Source organism: Epinephelus moara, chromosome 19 (genome assembly GCF_006386435.1).
Source record: "Epinephelus moara isolate mb chromosome 19, YSFRI_EMoa_1.0, whole genome shotgun sequence".
NCBI lineage: Eukaryota > Metazoa > Chordata > Actinopteri > Perciformes > Serranidae > Epinephelus > Epinephelus moara.
Window position 1 is genome coordinate 11,430,839 of NC_065524.1, and position 18,900 is coordinate 11,449,738.

General features: G+C 40.9%; 1 protein-coding gene across 1 annotated transcript in view; it reads left to right on the forward strand.

Annotated features, from left to right (window-relative positions):
• Positions 1 to 18,900, forward strand: part of LOC126407253 (kinase non-catalytic C-lobe domain-containing protein 1) — a 64,181-nt gene that overhangs the window by 19,015 nt on the left and 26,266 nt on the right. The window contains exons 4-16 of the mRNA XM_050072011.1: positions 158 to 304; positions 2,838 to 2,955; positions 3,046 to 3,185; positions 6,347 to 6,973; positions 8,677 to 8,791; positions 9,076 to 9,147; positions 9,329 to 9,390; positions 9,486 to 9,644; positions 12,704 to 12,781; positions 12,948 to 13,032; positions 14,039 to 14,231; positions 15,949 to 16,667; positions 17,710 to 17,848. Of these exons, the coding sequence (XP_049927968.1) occupies positions 158 to 304; positions 2,838 to 2,955; positions 3,046 to 3,185; positions 6,347 to 6,973; positions 8,677 to 8,791; positions 9,076 to 9,147; positions 9,329 to 9,390; positions 9,486 to 9,644; positions 12,704 to 12,781; positions 12,948 to 13,032; positions 14,039 to 14,231; positions 15,949 to 16,667; positions 17,710 to 17,848 (2,654 nt within the window). The remainder of the gene's footprint in view (positions 1 to 157; positions 305 to 2,837; positions 2,956 to 3,045; positions 3,186 to 6,346; positions 6,974 to 8,676; positions 8,792 to 9,075; positions 9,148 to 9,328; positions 9,391 to 9,485; positions 9,645 to 12,703; positions 12,782 to 12,947; positions 13,033 to 14,038; positions 14,232 to 15,948; positions 16,668 to 17,709; positions 17,849 to 18,900) is intronic.

An 18,900-nucleotide genomic window follows, 5' to 3' on the forward strand; every position in this document is an offset into this window, starting at 1 on the left:
ATTACTGCCCAGAATGGTAAGAAGATCCTGTGTTTTCTTAGGCTTTTCTGTCGTCATTCACAGATTGAGATCTCTGCACTTACTGTAATTCACAGCTGCAGCTGGCTCCTGATGATGATGATAATAGTGTTTTCTCCTCCTGTATTCCTGGCTGCAGGGCCATGTTTACTCTCTGGGCTCCACGCTTTCTGCTGCACTGAACTTTGTCATCGAGCCAGAGCTGGAGGCAGAGCTGGGAGAAGAAATCCAGAGGCTGTTGGAGCAGATGCAGGAGGAGAACCCTGAGGACAGGCCGCTCCTGCAGGTACAAACACCCTGCTGGCTCTCTCTTACGGCTAGAAAGATTTATGGAAAGGTGTGAAAAGTGTGGAATAATTAGAGATCTCTCTTGAGCAATTGTGTTGCCATGGTATCCAGCTAAAAAATAAGTGCCTGAAATAAAGTTGATTTATTTCCATTTCAATGCAAATGTAAAAATGAGTTTGCTTTACATTTAGCGATTAAGAAAACACCAACTTAACAGTAAAATGAGAAACTAAGGATTAAAAAATTAAGTAAATGATAATGTGATCAGTAAGTATTGAGGTTCATTTCAGTTCATTCTAAAATTGTTAGGAAATCCTCAATACCTAAAAAAAAAAAAAAAACCCTAACATAAGCCATAGACTCATTATGACTCAAGGAGATGAATGGTGATACAGCAGCACGTGTGTGTGTGCGTGTGTGGCCAGCCAACAAGATTATAGAATATATTCCAGTGTAGCATGGCGTGTTTATTTTTGGATGATTTTGGCTCCAGCATTAATTTAAGTCTATTTTTCCACCTTTGACCATTAGATGAAGTTCAATTATTGGCACTGCATATAGTGAGTCAGCGCTCTTGAGCAGCATCAAGTGGAAATGCTGTGTCAGTGCAAGTGTCAGTGTTCACTCTGGTATAATCACAGTCTGGGAAAAAAAAAGAAAAATACTAAATAAAATATATATAAATATGCACAATGTGCTGCTCACTGCCTTTCAAAATTAAACTAAGAAAAGAACAGACAAGTCATACTTGCATTAAATTGACTTGAAAATTTGTGAATAAAAAAGAAATAATGGTTTTGGCTCATAATGTTATACATAATATACCTTGAAAGTGTGTTACAAGTTTCAAAGTATACTCATGCATGTTATGCCTTCAATATACTAGAAGATTTTGAAAAGATGTTTAAAAGACTAAAGTCTGACACAGTGTCACATCTAAAGACAATGTGAGTTTTTAGTCACAGAGTAAAAGACTTTGGGAAGACTGGGCATCTTGCAGGGTCATTATTTGAAAGACTACAACTAGATTCCTTTTGAGATAATTTCCTGTCCTGCTCCTGGCGGAAAAATTTACTCCAGACTCCCTTTAAGGAATATGACATATTAACGATTCCTTATGTGCCTGCAAAAACACATACATCTGTAAACACAAGATAAAAGTCATTGCATGTTGACATTATTCTTGTTAATTCCACATCAGTATCATCTATCAAGATAAAATGTATCTGCGAACAAACTTTACATTTTGGATTTTCTGTTGCCTCACCTCGCTACCAGCTTCTGTTGGTTAGCTGTGCTATTTTAGTGGTAGGAGAGTGTGGGAATGAGATTCAAACCATTTCAGAAATTAAATTTCCTCACTAAAATAAGTGCAGGTTGGTGGATCAGATAAACTGAATTAAACATGGAGTCTTGTTTATTCCACAGTTTCTCCTCATTTTCCACAGTCATAAGACGACTGAGACTTGTTTATGTTCTTGTGCCTCCCCAAAGTCAACCTCCACTAGAGAGAGCGCACCCATTGGTTGTTGACAATGTTCACGTCATTTAACCTCACTATTTAGACTTACGATTATATAAAACATGTCTGATTGTGTCGGAATATCAGGATGAGAAAAAGAGTGACTTAATAGTCAACATCATGGGAGTGCACCACAACTATAGAAAAACTTGCATGATTTTATTCCAACCCTGGAACTACGACAGTGAAATTGCTTATAAAGTCATTTGTTGCAGAGCCAGCATTAGATGCATTTTTTCTTTACATAGAGAAAGCAGATAATCAAATGTGTGGAGGTAGATGGGTATGCAGGTGAATAAGTGACAAAAAAAATCTGTTCCCGCACACTGTTTACACTTACGATAGATTTATTGAATAGCTACATTTTGGTCAAGTGACCTTTGCTTGGCATTTCATGAAACAAATGACCACAAGCCTGCAGATACACTGTAGGATAGCCTATTCATATGTATTCAAGGAAACCAGCAAACAACCTGAGGTACCAAGCAGTCAGTCATCCGTAAAAAGAAACACATGGGAAGGGAAAGGTGAGGAGAAAACAGATTTTAAAGCCACTGTAACGTACCCTACAAAAATTTAAAGATATATTTCTATTGATAATGTCAGCTAATTCCAAACAAGAACAAAATTACATCAACTTCTTGAACAATAGCTATGCACAAGTTGATGGGTTTAATTCTTAAACTAGAGAACTGCATACATGTACCAAAATAGCATAGCAAATACAGAAAAGTGAAGAAATAAACTGGACCCCACACAATATCTGTAGAAAACAGCAATTATCATAATGACAGTCAATAGGTGAATAATCCAGCGAACATTCATACTATATGATAACATGACTGATGGAAGCATCTTTCCAAATATACATATATGCACACAATATGCATCCTGTTGTGTTCTGCCTCTACCCACAGATGGTTTTCCTTCCTTAACAGATTTGTCCAAATGTAAAACATAAACATTTTTTCTTGAATTTTGCAAACCAGCAAGTTTGATTCTCCCACAGGACATCCTGTCTCTGGCTGAAGCCAGGCTGTCTCATATCTCCTCTGCAGCTGTGTGCCGGAAACTGTCTTCGGTTGGGCGACGGGTGCTTTCTATCGAATCAGTGTCAGCCTTTCAAGGTCATGTTTTTCACCTCGATTTACACATCGCTGTTTGGTCTCTGCTGCGGTGTCCCCCTGGTACTAATTGCTCTCTTTGTTTATCCACAGATGGACAGGAAGGCTCCTGGGAGGCAAGATGGCAGCATCCCAAACCCAGATGTCTGCTTAAAAGACTGAGCTCGGAAGACAATACCAAAGACCTGTGTGTTGACAGTTCTGTTAAAGCTAATGGTCTGTCCAGGCAGCAGGTATGTGACAGTCTGAAGCTATAAACGTTTGTTTATAGCATTTTAAAAAGGTGATGTCAGCTTGTATGAGATGTTGCTGCAGTTATACTTGAAGAGCGCAGAAGCCTCTTAATATTTGATGTCATCATATTGGATGCCAGCACTATAATACGATTTAATGAGCTTCAGGGATCATGAAAAGAGACTCTGTGCACCTGTTTGTGATATTTTACTTTCCCCGAACAATTATAAATATAACAATGTGATGCATTTCCCATCTAAAGCCATTCAGCCACCAGGGCTAGGGGTGATGTTGGGTTTCAGGATTCTTAATTTCATACCCGATTCTCTATTGAATGAATTTGAATGGGGTGCACTATTTTTAGGCTCTTACTCCACTGATTTACAATATGAAATGTAAGTGGCTGGTTGAGCTAACTGGTCATGATGACGGTCACTTTCTCACCAAAAAGAAAAAAAAGAAACGTGTGAGCATGCAGCTTTTTAAATGTCTTTACTCAACCAGAGTTGGCTGTAGTGTGTGCTGGTAGGCTGGTCTTGTTTGTTAGTACTGGATTTCTGTGCTCCACTCCACTAATGTATCTAGTCTCCGTGTAATGGGGTAGCCTGGAAATCCAGACCCAAATCTAGAAAGATTTAGGGTCTGGCTATGAGTAATGAAAATGGCCCAACTCGAGTGGCGGCACCAAGCATGCATTTGTAAATATCACTGCACGCAATTGGATAACACTACGACCAATCAGCACAATACACGGAGTGACGTATACACTTAGCTACCAGCGGAGCTAACTGGTAGATTAGACTCTTGCCGTATCCGGTCGGCAAAGCAGCAAAAACGTCATTCTTGCAAAGGAAAGACTCGAGCGCCGTCTTCTGTTCCTCTTTTAGAGAAAAAGCCAAGTCTAACTCGTTCATTGTAGCGGCCAAAGCTGTTTCAAACAACTGGTGTTCATCCGTAGCCATCTTGCAATGTTTACTGACTGATTCCGGACTTCATCGTTGCAGCGCTGTCGTCATCTGTTTAGCTCGCCTCTGGCCCGCCTATATCAGATACACCGATATGATTGGTGCAGCTCAGTTTCATGGGCATAGGTAATGAGCATCATTACTGATTGCCAGAGTGACTCGCTGAGCAAATTCAAATTGTGCTCTCACGAGAACTAGTAATGGGGTACAAAGTATGCATAAAATATAGTATGTGATGTATATGTAAAGCTAATTACCTACGCCAGGCGTAAACCTTGAGGGGATCATGCTGCTGCAGAAGGTGCCTCTTTGCATTGGTTTTTGACACCAAAATCAGTGACAAAACGGTGGTATTTGATGAGTTGGGACTGAGGGTCGGCTGTCTGTCCACAGCTAATCTGGCATACTACTGGAACAATCAGCCTAATATTTTGTGTGCATATATACGTATGACCATATGCTCACCTCTCAGCATTGCTGTGATCACAATTATTTAAAAAGATCTGTTTTATTTACTGTTTTATTCTGTCATAATAACTGCCGACTCTTCACTCCTCTTGAGCAGCCAGTAGGGACTGCAAGTCATCAACAAAATCAAAAGCAAAAACAAAAGGCATTTCTGGAAATCTTAGCTAAAAACAAGCCTTACCATCTTTTGCAGGCCACATTTTGACCTTCGTCAAGCCTCGAGAGAACTGACATCCATTGAAAAGTTTGGTTTCTCTCTGACCATAGCATCTGCAGCTTGATTTTGTACCCGATATGTTATGATTCACTATGTTAAGCAAGATTCTTGACTGCGTCTTGACTGTAAGCCAGGAGGGACTTTTCCACTGGGTGCTTCAATGCTGCGTGTATGTAGAGAGGTTGCAGTCAGCTCTGGGGGTTGCTTCCTAGTTAAGTTATTACATCCAAAATGCACCCAGACTCTTCCTTCTTTGAAGATGAACTACAAGATACATAATTGTGTGTATGTGCTGCACATCGTCCAGGTGCTGCACTGTGCTCTTGCAGAGCTCTGCTGTTTCTGTTTGGTGAACATAACTTCTTTAACAGCGTACCAAAAATTATTTTTGGCATTTACAAGAATCCTAGAAGGTAACAGTTGTGATGTGAATAGTTTTCCCAACCCCCAACCCCTATCCTCCACCCTAGCTGTCATTGTGTCGCACTCCAAACTCTAAACTCATGTCAGACTGATCACTGGGGCATTAATCATCGTGCCTGATACTTTTCCATTATTCTACAAACGAGTCATAAACGAGCAGCAATAGTGTGAGCTGTCTTACTTTAAACCAGGCATTTCTTCCTCATCAGTTTCTGTTATCCACCACCTTATTAAAACCCAGGGCCAGACACGATCTCCAGATACTAATGGTTAATTGCTGAAAGAGAGGTTTCCGTACTGGGGTAATGAACGTTGTCCACTCATTATTTAAAACAGGGGTAGGCAACCTGTGGCTCCGGAGCCACATGTGGCTCTTTAGCCCCTGTCCAGTGGCTCCTTGAGCCTTTGAGAAAAGAAGTCTATGGAAATTCCTTCTATGAATCCAAATGTTGCTGAACCTCGATAGCAGTGGCTGGTTAGCTATGGATGCCAAATCCAAAAAAGTAAATTGAATAAAATAGAGAATGTAGTAGTGCGTGGACAAATTTGTTTGCTCTCACTGCCAGCTCTGCAAAATTTAAGTACCAGATAATTATTAATAGTGCCCTGCACAGTGTCCACCTTGTGGTAAAACATATTAACAAATGCTTATTTAGACCATAAGTATAAGCGAATTTAGACTTAATAGGCTATTTACCTTGATTATAAGGCTCAAACATGTTTTGCGGCTCCACACAGATTTTTTAAAATTATTTTTGGTCAAAAATGGCTCTTTTAATGGCAAAGGTTGCAGACCCCTGACTTAAAACAACCTTTTAATGGCAAAGGTTGCAGACCCCTGACTTAAAACAACACCTTATGTTGATCTTTCCATTAGCTCTCAGTCACTCTTGTTTACGTTCCAGCCATAGACCCTGTGCGTGTGCAGCATCTCAATTGTGACAAAATCGACCAAGGTTTCTTTATCTGTGTTTCAATTTTGCAGTTAAAAAATCTGTTTTACACCCATTAATGTATAACTAGGATTATTATTTTGCATTCACAACAGCTGAAATAGAGGACTGTATACTAACAACTCAATCTGCAGGTGTGCGGGGGCTGGGATTCCTCCCTCTGGGCAGAGGATATGGAAAGTGGTGAAGGAGACGGGATGATCTTGGCAGATGAGTTGGATTGCAGGTCCCACAACAGCTCTCCAGTGCGGAGGAGAGCCCAGCAGAGGCTGAACAGGGTGAGGGGGGCTCTGAACCGCTCCTGCTCTGTCCCAGACTCCAACAACCCCCCTTGTCTCACCCCTCAAACCCACGGAGATATCAGTGTACCTGTATCCGACCTCACTGAGATAGGAGCGGACGAACACTTGAGCTGCACGTCTGTGTGGAGTAACAGACTTCAGAGACTGAACCGGGGCAAGTCCTGTGAGTCTTACCCACACAGTAGCACTGAGGATTGTGTGAACTCAGTTGTGGACAGCCAAATGTCACGAGGAAATGAGGATGCTGCAGAGACATTATGCTGCGGAGGAACACAGATTCAAGGGTGCCAGGAATGTGAATCTAAGGACTGCACCCAGGATTCAGCCTCTTCCTGTGCCTCCTGTCAGGAGCTGGACATGGAACAGGAGGACCAGAGCTCATTGACCCCCAGTCTCTACATTCCTAATAACTACATGACCAAAAGCATGCTGTGCCTCAATGAAGAATCTCAGGATGAGGTTAGACAGAGCCAAATGGCTCTCAAATTTCTGACTTTGCTGGCTGTCTGTAAATAAGAATAACTGTGAGAGGGAAAGATAAAAAGGTTCTTGTGGGGAGGGGTGTATTTGTGTTTGGAAATGGGAACTAGAATTTTTAAATGTAGTGTCTCCAAAGTGCTAAGTAGTAGCTTGAGAAGAAGCTGAGCTATCTGTTAGACTGACAAAATAACCTAAATCAAGGTCCATGTTTACAGCTGTATCTTCATCAGCAGATGGAGTTTGCTTAGTTGACATGGAACCTAAGTATAAAAGTTAGTGTGATAACAGCTGGTTGATGGTGAGGCACGATAGCAAGGGGACCTTGTGTTAAAATGAAAGGATAGTTAAGATTTTTTAAAGTGTGGTATTACGAGGTACTTATCCATAGTCAGTGTGTTGCCTATATGGCAGTCGGCACTGCCAGTTTGGAGAAGTGGCAGTAGTTCTGATCAGGAAGCTAAGCAGTGCACTGTTGTGGACGGGGGCAGCAGCAAAACGTATTTTAGCCACCCAAAAAAAATATAAACAGTTTAACTCTACGCTATATTGAGAAGATTTTCACCGCTTTATCTTTCCATCAGACAGCCTGTTCCAGTGGGATAGCCGTTAATGGCTACAGTTCCCCATCTATGCTCTTGTCAAAGCCACCAGACTCCATTAAAAAAAACAGTAATTGTGGCTGACTTGATATGGGGGCTGCTGGTCTACTGTTGCCTTGATCTTTTTGTTAGTTTGTGTTATTTTTGTGACTTTGGTGAACGCTTTTAAATGCCAAAATCACACAGCAACACAAGCAAACTAACTGATCGAGGCAGTGATAGACCAGCAGCTCCTGTGTTCAGCAATGTTAAATTCTCAATGGAATCTGGCTTTCAATGGAGCGATATAACAGCTTCATTCCTTGTCTGATATCGCTGACTAACGGCAAGGTAAAGCAATAAAAATATACTTAATACTGTGCACTGAAAGTGATATTAATTTTTTTAGGTTGGACATTTTTTGGGTGGCTAAAATACATTTTGTTGCTGCCCCTACACAGCAGTACATTGCTTTTCCGAGTTCAGCCTGCTTCTCTAAACCAGGGGCGTGCTGACTGACATCTACAGTACTCTATGTAATACACTGACTATGGGTAAGTACCTCATACAACTCCACTTCAAAAGATCCGAACTAACCCTTTAATTTTTGACCACTATTTCTACTTTGTCTACTTTAATCTCCCACTATTTCCAGAGTCAAGAATGAACTTGAACTTTTATTTCAAAGCAGCTCTTTTTAGCTCTGTAGCTAGTTAGGAAGCCAGCAAGCTAACTTGCTCACTGGCTAAGTAGCCAAACAAGTTTTATTCAGGATACTTCATGGCTTCTTAGTGCAAAAATAAATTTGCCATGATACATGATGCTGAGGACTGCTTAGCTTTTTAAATTTCCATAAGGAAACTCTGCCCATTAAAATCTTTTGCCATAAAGAAACCATGCCTATTACAAGCTTTTGCTAGAGTCTGTTACTAAAGCCTATAATGAAACTTCCATAAGACAGATCACTGCTGAAGGTTGGAACATTAAAAAATAAATTTGGAGAAAGTCAAGTTAGGGATTACTTCAGTTTGAGTTAATGAGGCCTGTTCAGCTCAGTAACTTATTCCTGTTTTAAACTGAGTTTGTTCTTTATATTCTGTGCAGTGGATCTCTCTGAGAGAGTTACTGACTCGGTGTGGACGGAGGCTGACAGTTAATGAGCTGTGGGCTCTGTGCTACACCTGCCTGTCCACACTGCAGACCTACATTGACTTTCCAGGTGATTTCAACCTTCTTTATGCTTGAAACCAGAACTTAATATTAACTGCTCCCCTGCAAGAACAATGGAGGTCCCAACATGTATTATGTAAGAATACATGGTGTATTTTATATCTTTCTATTTTATTAGTGTTCATGTTTTTGTGTTCATTTAAGATCTTCTACAGTTAATGTTGGGCTGGCAGAGGGAAAATCAAAAACTGTGTGAATTACATTATGTTCCTTGGCCTGCGTTTTTGTTGCCTACAGTTTTCCTGTACAGCTGATTTCTCTCTTTTCCATTAGCCTACCTATGCCTGGACACACTGCATGTTGGCTGTGAGGGAGAAGTACTTTTCCTGAAACCTAAAAACATTGGTAGGTTTCCTTCAGTCCTGTGCTGTAGTCTGATGTTCTCCTGCAGAGCAATAGAGCCCAGCAGCCAAACAATATTCCATTTATTTTAATATTTCAGAATAGATGTTGAGAATGCATTCCTTACCAAAGTATATAAGTGTCTGGAGGCTTTTCACTAACTGACTTTCTGTGTTCTTTGCAGGATCCCGAGATGAATTTTATCTTGCCCCTGAATATCAAGAACATGGAATTGTGACTGAGAAGGTTTGTCTTCCACAAGTTATTTTTTAAAACTTTCACCAGTCATTTGCTTTGGTTGTAGGTTTTTCCCTCTAATACTCTTTTCTGTCTTGGCTCAGGTTTGTGTGTATGGGGTTGCTGCTATTCTATGGGCTACAGCCAAGTTCAGTTTATCACCTAATCAAAAACTGGCAATGCCTCGCAAACTGAAGAGACTGCTTCTGGAGATGGCAAAGAGGACGCCCATTGAGAGACCTACCATCATCATGGCTAAAAAAGTTTGTATTTTATCAGTTACTTAAAAAGCAGGAATTGCTCCCAAGTTGGCTTTTTGTTTTTCAAAGTTTCAGCAAAGCTCCCTGGCTAACACTGGCTAGAAAAGTTATGCTTCATATGTAGTTGCCAGTTTTCTTCTTTTACTGGGCACAGGCCACTGCAATTTGCAAATCTCTGCTGCATTTGCTTGAAATTATCTGCCATTAGAGCATTTCAACCATTCCATTACTTTTCTGATTCCTGTACTCCAGCTGAACTTAAACTCCCAGTCAACACTATTTCTGTTTTCAACTCCTGTTATAATGCCGACGTAGCAGCAGGCTCAATTTAAATGTACTAAAGCGCTAAATATACCAACAAATTACAAGAGACAAAAGTCAGTTTGACTGCGAGAATGGCTTTGATTAATATTTCTGCTTCAGTTTTATTATTAAAATATAAACTGGGTTGTGTGTTTTGAACTGTTTGAGAACAAACAAGCTGACAGCTCAAACCGAAGCCTCGCCTTCCAGTTTTGTTTCATACTCAAACAGAACTGGGGGAACTGGTGATATTTATACAGGGAGGCTGAAGTAGTGGAATATTGACTTGGGGTTTTAGTTCTTTTGAGTGCTGTTCAGATGCAATACCAGACTTCCTACAGTTACATTTTACAGGCCTCCAAGTCCTATTGCATCTCTTGTCTGAGATTAACTATCACTAGTTTATGCCCACTACAGGTGTTATATGAACAACCCTTATGTTTTTAACCATGCTAGTGACATGGCTCAAGGAATGGCAGTGGTGGTCTGCTGTCCAGTTAGTTGGTCCCACCAGTTTTGTAGCACAACTAGGCTACATGAGATTACCCTTTTTCTGATTCTAGTGACATTTCTCAGTAACTATTGGATGTATTGCCATTGAATGTGTTGATGAACCCTACTTACTTGCCCTACCTACTTCTTACTAGCAGGTTGAACATCTTACTTTTCTTTTAAGACATCTAAATATCATCAAGATAGATTGGCACAGATGTTTTGAGCAGAATTCGTGGTCCCCTCAGGATGAATCAAATACCTGTAAAAATCATGACATTTACATCAGCTTTAGTGTTATTTGCCAAGCACATGTGTAGCAATAGTTGGAGATAGCAGCTCTGTAACGTTGAAGCAAGGCAGTGCTTTAAAGGGGAACTGATGTTTTTTCAACCTGGGCCCTATTTTCCGATCTACTTTTGTCTAAATGAGTGATAGGGTGTTCAATATTTGACATTTCTCCAGTATGAAGCTAGGGCTGACCTGCCTGCAGCCCGTGAGCGTGCGCTATATTAAATTATAGGGCACTCAGACAGCGTCAAACAACGTCAAATACGTCCACTAAAAGTGCATTTTTTTCACACACGTCAAATACGTCCACTAAAAGTGCATTTTTTTCACACAGGCTCGGATTGTTAGTATAATTATCCGACAACATAACGGAAGGGAGAAATGAATGTCTGTGTTTACCTTTAGCTGCATTCGGACATGTTCCTCTGCCTGTTGCTGCTCCCTCTCTCTCCTCGTCCGCTCTTCAATTTCAGTGAGCTCTACGTCCGTGTACGTCCATGTACTCTGGTTCAAATAGATACGGGTGGTCATCAAATTCAAATGGCTCATCCAAATCCAGTTGGTCAAAATGGGGTTGTTGTGGCAAGTCAAAACACTCACTCAGAGAGTGAAAGTCTGGCTCTGAAATCTCACTTCTCGCGAGATTTGAGTTGTTGCAGGAAGTTACCGCTAGAGTGACCTTACAAACGCAAGGAGTTACTCTGTTTGGAGTAATAGTCATGGCTGAATTTTTACCTGATTTTGACCAACTGGATCTGGATGAGCCATTTGAATTTGATGACGGCCCGTATTTTGAACAAGGCGTTCACGGACATACACGGACGCAGAGCTCATTGAAATTGAAGAGTGGACAAGGTGAGAAAGTGAGCAGCAACAGGCAGAGGAACATGTCCGAATCCAGCTAAAGGTAAACACAGACGTTCGTTTCTCCCCTTTCCGTTATGTTGTTGGATAACTATACTATCTGTGTGAAAAAAATGCACTTCTAGTGGACGTATTTTGAAGTTGTTTGACGCTGTCTGAGTGCCCTATTATTTAATATAGTGCGCGCTCACGAGCTGCAGGCAGGTCAGCCCTAGCTTCATACTGGAGAAATGTCAAAAACTGAACATCCTATCACTCATTTAGACATAAGTAGATCAGAAAATAGGGCCCAGGTTGAAAAAAACATTAGTTCCCCTTTAAGCTAATTTCCTAATGTCAGTTTAACATGAAACATGCTCACCATACATGCTAACATGATAAACTGAGACATGGTAAATTTTGCCTGCTAAAAATCTGACTGTTAGCATTGTCATTGTGAGCATGTTAGCATGTTGACATTAGCATTTAGGTCAAAAACCACTGTGTACAACCTCACAGAGCTGCTAGCATGGCTGTAGCCTCTAGACTCTCAGTTAATTTTATGAAGGATGTTGTTTATGTTATGTTAATGTTTAGGCTATTAATCATTTCTTATAAGACAATGGTCAGTGTACCTAGTGAAAGTACATTTTGGAAAAAAATATTATGATTAGGCATCTTAATTTTCTTTTAATATTTTTTTTATTTATTTTCTACTTTTACGTTTGGTTTTACTTTTTAATGCTGACTTTTATTTTGTCTTTCTGTCTTTTATGTTTCACTCTGGAAAGCACATAGAAGCCTGATTTTATTTTTGCATATCAGTGTGCACAACTTCAGAAAGGAGCACCTTTCTAAATAGACGTATCCTTTTTTAAAGAAAAGTGCTTTGTCATTCAGTCACAAAAGACTCTCCAACAAAATACCATAATTTCCTTTTATTTTTATGCTGTCAGTCATTTAGTAAAAGTAGCTGTGAGTTCTTCAAATACTGGAGTTTTTATTTTCCACTCAAACACTTGAGTTATTTCAGGGCACAATTAATTCTGACATTATTATTGGTGTCTGTGTGTGATTGTGTGTGAAGTGCCCTATATTGTTATCTCATTTGTTTTCATGTGGATCTGTTCCAGAGCTGTCGTGACTACTTAGCATGTCAAGGGACGAATGCTGAGACGGTGTGGAACGACCTCATCAGCAGAGTTCACCCGGTAAATGTTGCTTTGTTTTATCCCACAGATGCACCTTTGTGCTTATTAACTGTAATTCATTTAAGTCTCAATGTCAGAGTGAGTTTGTTTCTATTTGATCATCCTCTTAATGTCTGTCCTGTTTTTTCTGTCTCGATTGTATTGACCCAATTCTATTTTCTTCCAGTCAGCCTCTAAATCCAGTGATGCTGATGATTTAAGCGCAACTGAAACTAAACAAAGCTCATGTGAAGAGTCCGCACAAAACAGCGGTAGGACATCTTCAATTTACTATGAACGACCCTCATGCAATATAGATTACCTTGAAAGTGTCCAGTATATTATACACTAAATGTGCCACATATTAAAATGAACCTTTGGATTGTGCTATCAAGAGGCACAACAAATTTGTTTTGTCTTAAAATTGTCACTTCTTTTGACATTCACGACAGAAATTGATTCAGTAAAGACAGAAGCTTGGCTTTAAACTGGGATCGAACCATGGTGGCTAATATTTTACACGTTCTGGGAGGAATTCACAAAGAATGGATTTTGGCTGCTGATAGCACCATGAATTGCGCATCATTTGCAACCGCTGTCTGCATTGTCTAATTCGTAAGAGATATTGTGCTAATAATATTACAGCAAAAACACACTCATAAAGTTTTAAAGCTGAGTGCAATGTGCCACATGGATAATTGCAATCAAAAGCTTAAAAAGGACAAAGAATAAACGTTGGTTTTGCACCAGGGACACTGTAGGCAGGGAGAAAATAAAACTGAAATTTTCTCCAGGTCCTGACAGGTTTGGTGTAGAGGCACGCATTGCATGTAGATGTTGTTTCCTGGCTGCATCACTGCTGCTATGATCACTGTTAAGTGTGGACATGACACCCCTTATAAATGTGCTTCAGTTACCATTAACTCTGTGAAGACGTTATAATTTCACCGTAACTGTGTGTGGCTGTGTAAGCGCTGGTATTTGTGAATTGGACTGTTTTGCAATGAAGCTTATTTGCTTAGACTTGGGCTAATATTGCACCCAATATACAGTATGCATTTACCTAATTTAAATATATACAAATATCACAGGAGCACCAAGCAGCTATTTGCTTGGCAGCGCAGTTAGGAAGCATTTCACCCTTCGCCGGTGCTCTGAGTGGCTCCAAAAGCCGTGCACTCCTTTTGTGAATCCGCCCCTCTTGTGTACTTTACCGATGTGCATTGCATGAGACAATATCACTGATATTGTATCTGGCATTGTTGTAACTGTGCGTAGGCTTTGTGCCCATGGCCACTGAGAGCCGACTGGCTCCTGTGCCTGGCCCTGTTCCCCACAGCTATCCAGTCACTAAGGAGCTCCAACTACCAGAAGCCTTCACTTCCACTGCCACACACTTCACCCCCATCATCCTGACCAATGACGGGGACTCAGAGGAGGAGAGCCAACACCTTGGAGCTGCCATTGATGGGTAGGATATTCCAGATAATCATATGTTCTATCACTTTACATTTTGTCGTTTGTTTTAAAAAGCATTAATTTAGGTAAAAATGATTCATATGATTTAGTAGTAGTTTTTAGTAGTAGTTTGACATTTTTGGAAATGCTTTCTTGTTGACAGTTAAATGAGAAGACATTTGCTTAGCTTAGCACAAAGAAACTGGTGAAAAGTAAGGCTCGCTCTGTCTGCAGTCACATGGTGTGTTTGTGAGTAACTCATTGTTTAACAGCCACCCTGTTTGTAATGATTGTGTATGGGATAATTCTTTTCTGGCCAGTGTATGTCATGTGATCCTGCTATACAGAGTGTGGCCACAACGCCCAAATCATTTCACAGCCCCATGTAGGTATAGTTATGGCTGGAGCAGCTACATGACCCACCCTCCATACCCACACATAGTCCACAATCGGCCCCCTTTGCCTGCAAGCACAAACCCTGAAGAAAATGCCAAGTTTGAATTAAACAAGCTATCAAGTGTTAGGTTAAAGTGACAGCCACAGCAGCTTCACAGGAGATGCTTTGGACAGCTGCGTGGCTTCCTCTTAGCTTCTTAGCACACTGAACGTAATTGTCAAGTTTCCATGTGTCTGAAATACAGTGAGCTGTGGCTGTCTCATGCATGTGTGGCCAGCACAGTCCATCTGTCTGTGGTAAGAGTGAGTAAAAAGATAAGTATCCGTTAGTATAGTCTTTATGTTTTTAATGTGTGGTGTCATCTGTGACACCTCCGCTGGTTGGGTGGCAAGCTAACATTAGCAGGTGTGTCTGGAGATTCGCTGTTGATGTGGAGTAAGACAAATGCTTTGTGCAAAGTCAACAAACAGCCTTGTCTTTGGTAGCTGATTTCCCATCTACAGTGTAGAACCCAAAATACTTCCATACAGTGTTTCTCAGATGCTTTGGTGTCGTGATTGTCCTCTCAGGATGGCTTGGCTTGCCAGTGTCCTCAGTGCAACAGGTCAAGCTGATAGTGAAACTTTAGAGCACCCTCTGCTGGATGACAAGGCAAACTACTTTAAATGGTCTGCTGGCTTATAAATAGTCTGCTGCACAAATTAAACAGGTCATTGCAGTTCATAAATTAATTATGTTTGGATTAGGGATTGAATTTTGAATAAATAGTGACAGCCCTATTACAGCGTCATGTTGTAGCATGCTTCAAATAACCATTGCAGTGGAGGATTTGTCTTGCACTGGTGGCCGGAGTTTGTCGGGGTGTGTTGTGCAAGGTCCGCCTGGAATGTCTGCAGCTAGACATGTGTTTACAGTCCAGCTCTGGTCCTTGGGAGCTTGGGCCGGGTGCAGTGGTTTCCTGAAGTCCCCACTGGTTGCCTGGCAACTTCACAGAAATAAAAGTACTCCAGGAAATCCCTGAGTCCAGCCAATAAATAGTCAATACATAATCCCCCATAAAAACACACATATTGTTTTTGTCTTTATGCTAAGCTAAGCTAGTCAGCTGCTGGCTATAACTATATTAATATTAAATGGACAGAAATAAGAGTGGTACTAATCTTCTCATGTAAATCTCAACAGGAAAGGGAATAATTGTATTTTCCATAATGCTGAACCATTTCTGTACATGACAGAATTTATATTTAAAAAGAAAAAAATACAAGAAGAGACATCAGTAAAACTATTACCTATACATAAAAAGAAAGCTTAGTAGGGATTGTTTATTTTACAGGACTGTGGATGGATTCACAAAAAGCAGTGACTACATCGAGGAAAGGGACCTCGATTTCACGTCACACTCTGAGTACCCACACCCTACACCGACTGAGCCCAGTCTACATCCACAGGAGTTGCCTGTTAATCAAGCAAACATAACTACAGCTTTTACAACTTCCAGTGACGAGATGCCGGTCAACTCTACTCCTCCTCTCCCTGATATTTCCTGTCTTGAAGTCTCTCTTCCTCCACCATTATCCACTAACCTCAGCGGTTGTGGTGTTTTCAACAATTACCTCTTCCGTCAGGATCCCACAACAGGACATCTTTCCTTAGTGCCTGTGCAAGTGAGGGCTCCCGAGGCTCTCCTCGGGTTGGATATAAATCTCTCCCTGGTGCCACAGGCTTTGCAGGGACTGATCACAGTTCCAGAGAGCACTGATGGTCCATTTATTAACTGTCTGAATGTGCCTGTGAGGCCTGGACCCCAGGATTATGGCCCACCATCATCCTGTTTCAATGGCAGCTCCATCATTTCTTACAGCCCTGTGGAGCACAGTGTGCCCAGAGCGTACAATGGACAAACAAATCCAGGAGCACAAGGTGAGAGCCAGTCTCCTTCAGAGTTCATCTCCCCTAAAGTTCACCCTGCCCTACAGGAGGTGATTGACCTGCTCAGGGGAGAGTTTTCACTTGATGGGTATTTGGACAATGGACACGAGGACATCGACATGGGTATGTGTCTTTACAGCATTACAGCATTACATTGTTGTATTACTGTTTTATTTGCTTTACACAGCAATGGAATGGTGAAATACCTTCTATATCTGTATTATGCAGTGATTCCTAAATAATCCTTAAACCGAAAACGTGCAGTGTTTGGGAGAAAAAACACCTTTAATAATCTGCATAATGTTCCTTTAACACCAGCTAGCTCCTTCACTGAAGGCATGTTTTATGCCTCCACACCAGTGATCACCATGACAGGAGACATTATGTTTTCGGGTTGTCTATCCGTCTGTCCCTTTCCATGAACCGATATCTCAAGAACACCTTGACTGATTTCTTTCAAATTTAGCACAACCATCCATTTGGACTCCAGATAAACTGTGTAGAATTTGGTAGTCAAAGGTCAAGGTCACTGTGACCTTGCGTCCCTCTCATTCTGGTGAATGCGATATCGTAAGAATGCCTTGAGGGAATTACTCAGATTTGGCACAAAAGTCTGCTTGGACTCAAGGATGAACTGATTAGACTGTGATGATCAAAGGTCAAGGTCACTGTGACCTCATGTCTAATAGGATAAAATGATGAAGTGCTGACATTTTATATTCAAAAGGTCAAAGGTCAGCTTCATTGTGACAACATAATATTCTGTAAAAATACTTGTCTGACCATTATTCAACGTCATAACTCAGAAATAGTAGGGGAGACATTTGATCAGATACTGAATTGGTGACACTAATCTTGAGTGTTCATCTTAAAACTGTGCTGATTGTATAGATATTCTGTGAAGCCTCCACACTTGAGATTATGTAGCTTCTTTGCAGCAGCATCCATATTTGATGCATTGTCCACTGTCATGGCTACATATGGGTCTGGACAGACATGGATTTAAACTGTGCCTGTAACTTGCCTGGTTAGCGAGGCATACAACCAAGAGGCAGTTATTGTGGGGGTTTTTTCTGAAACCACAGAACAGTGACTCACTCCATCATTCTGTTTTGACTTGTTCACACATACTAATTTAGAAAATCGTCTTTTTCTTTTTTCCGAGGGGAGTACATCTTCTCTTTGAAGGACCTCCAGTACAAAACGTTTGCCAGCGTTGTGAAGGAGAGGTTCAGTGATCTGTATTGGGAAGACGACTTGCTGGGTGTATTGCACTGCCTGGTTAACTACAGCCCGTCCACACTGTGAGTAGGACTTCAAACACTTGTCTCTCTTTAAACTCTTCTTTCTCAATTTGGACCACACAAAGGACATTTTGTCAGTGTAGCCAGTGGCACAGCATTGGCTTTGGTTCACTAAGTGTTTACTCAGTAAAGAGAGCAGGCTGAAATGTCCAGCTGTGCCTCAAGCATCCTACATCCTGATCCAATGAAACATAATCCCTAACACTTTATAATAAGGGTACAGTTACTTCATATATTAATTTATCAAATTGATGTATGAAATTAATGTATGAAGTACATGGACTATTAGCTGGAATCCAGTTATATGTAGGACCCAAAGATGAGACAATGTTACCCATTGTTACAGAAATATGACGCTGTTTTTATCAAACTGGTGGTCAGATGGAAACATCGACATGTAGTTGGATGATCCAACTCTCATTGTTGTAAATGTCACATTTACAAGCCAGGCAGGAACATGAGTTGTTTTTTTGGTCACTTTATTATTATATTTTTTTTGTTGTTGTTGAGAGAAGTGGAATGGAGCATGAGCACGGAAGAGTGCACTGAAACCAAAAGCATCTCAGCTGACTATTCAGGGGAGGAGAGACAGACAACTGACCACTCAGTCATGCAGCAACATGTAGATGTTTGCATCTGACTGTCAGATTCATGCATTAAATACCCATGACTCATGAATCAGTTACGCATACTAAAGCGTGTGTTTTGTGCCTTTATTATAAAGTGAATATACAATGTATTAAGACCGGGATGATTGGATTGGTTAATTGATTAGTCAATTGACAGAATACTAATCTCCAACAATCAAATAAATAATGTTTTTCTATATTTCTATATTTTATACATATTTAAAGACCAAGGGCTCTAGTTTCCCGGCGCAGCGCAGGGTGGCGAACCCCGCACAGAGCTAGTTTCGAGCAGCGCAACCCGAGGCACACTCAGTTTGGTAGTTTGGCAGACCGAGGTGCGCTGAAATGGGTGTGGCGGCGCAGCAGGGGGAGGTGCCGACAGATCCAGCTTGGCGCAGTGACAGTTTCGTGCCAAAAGGCTTC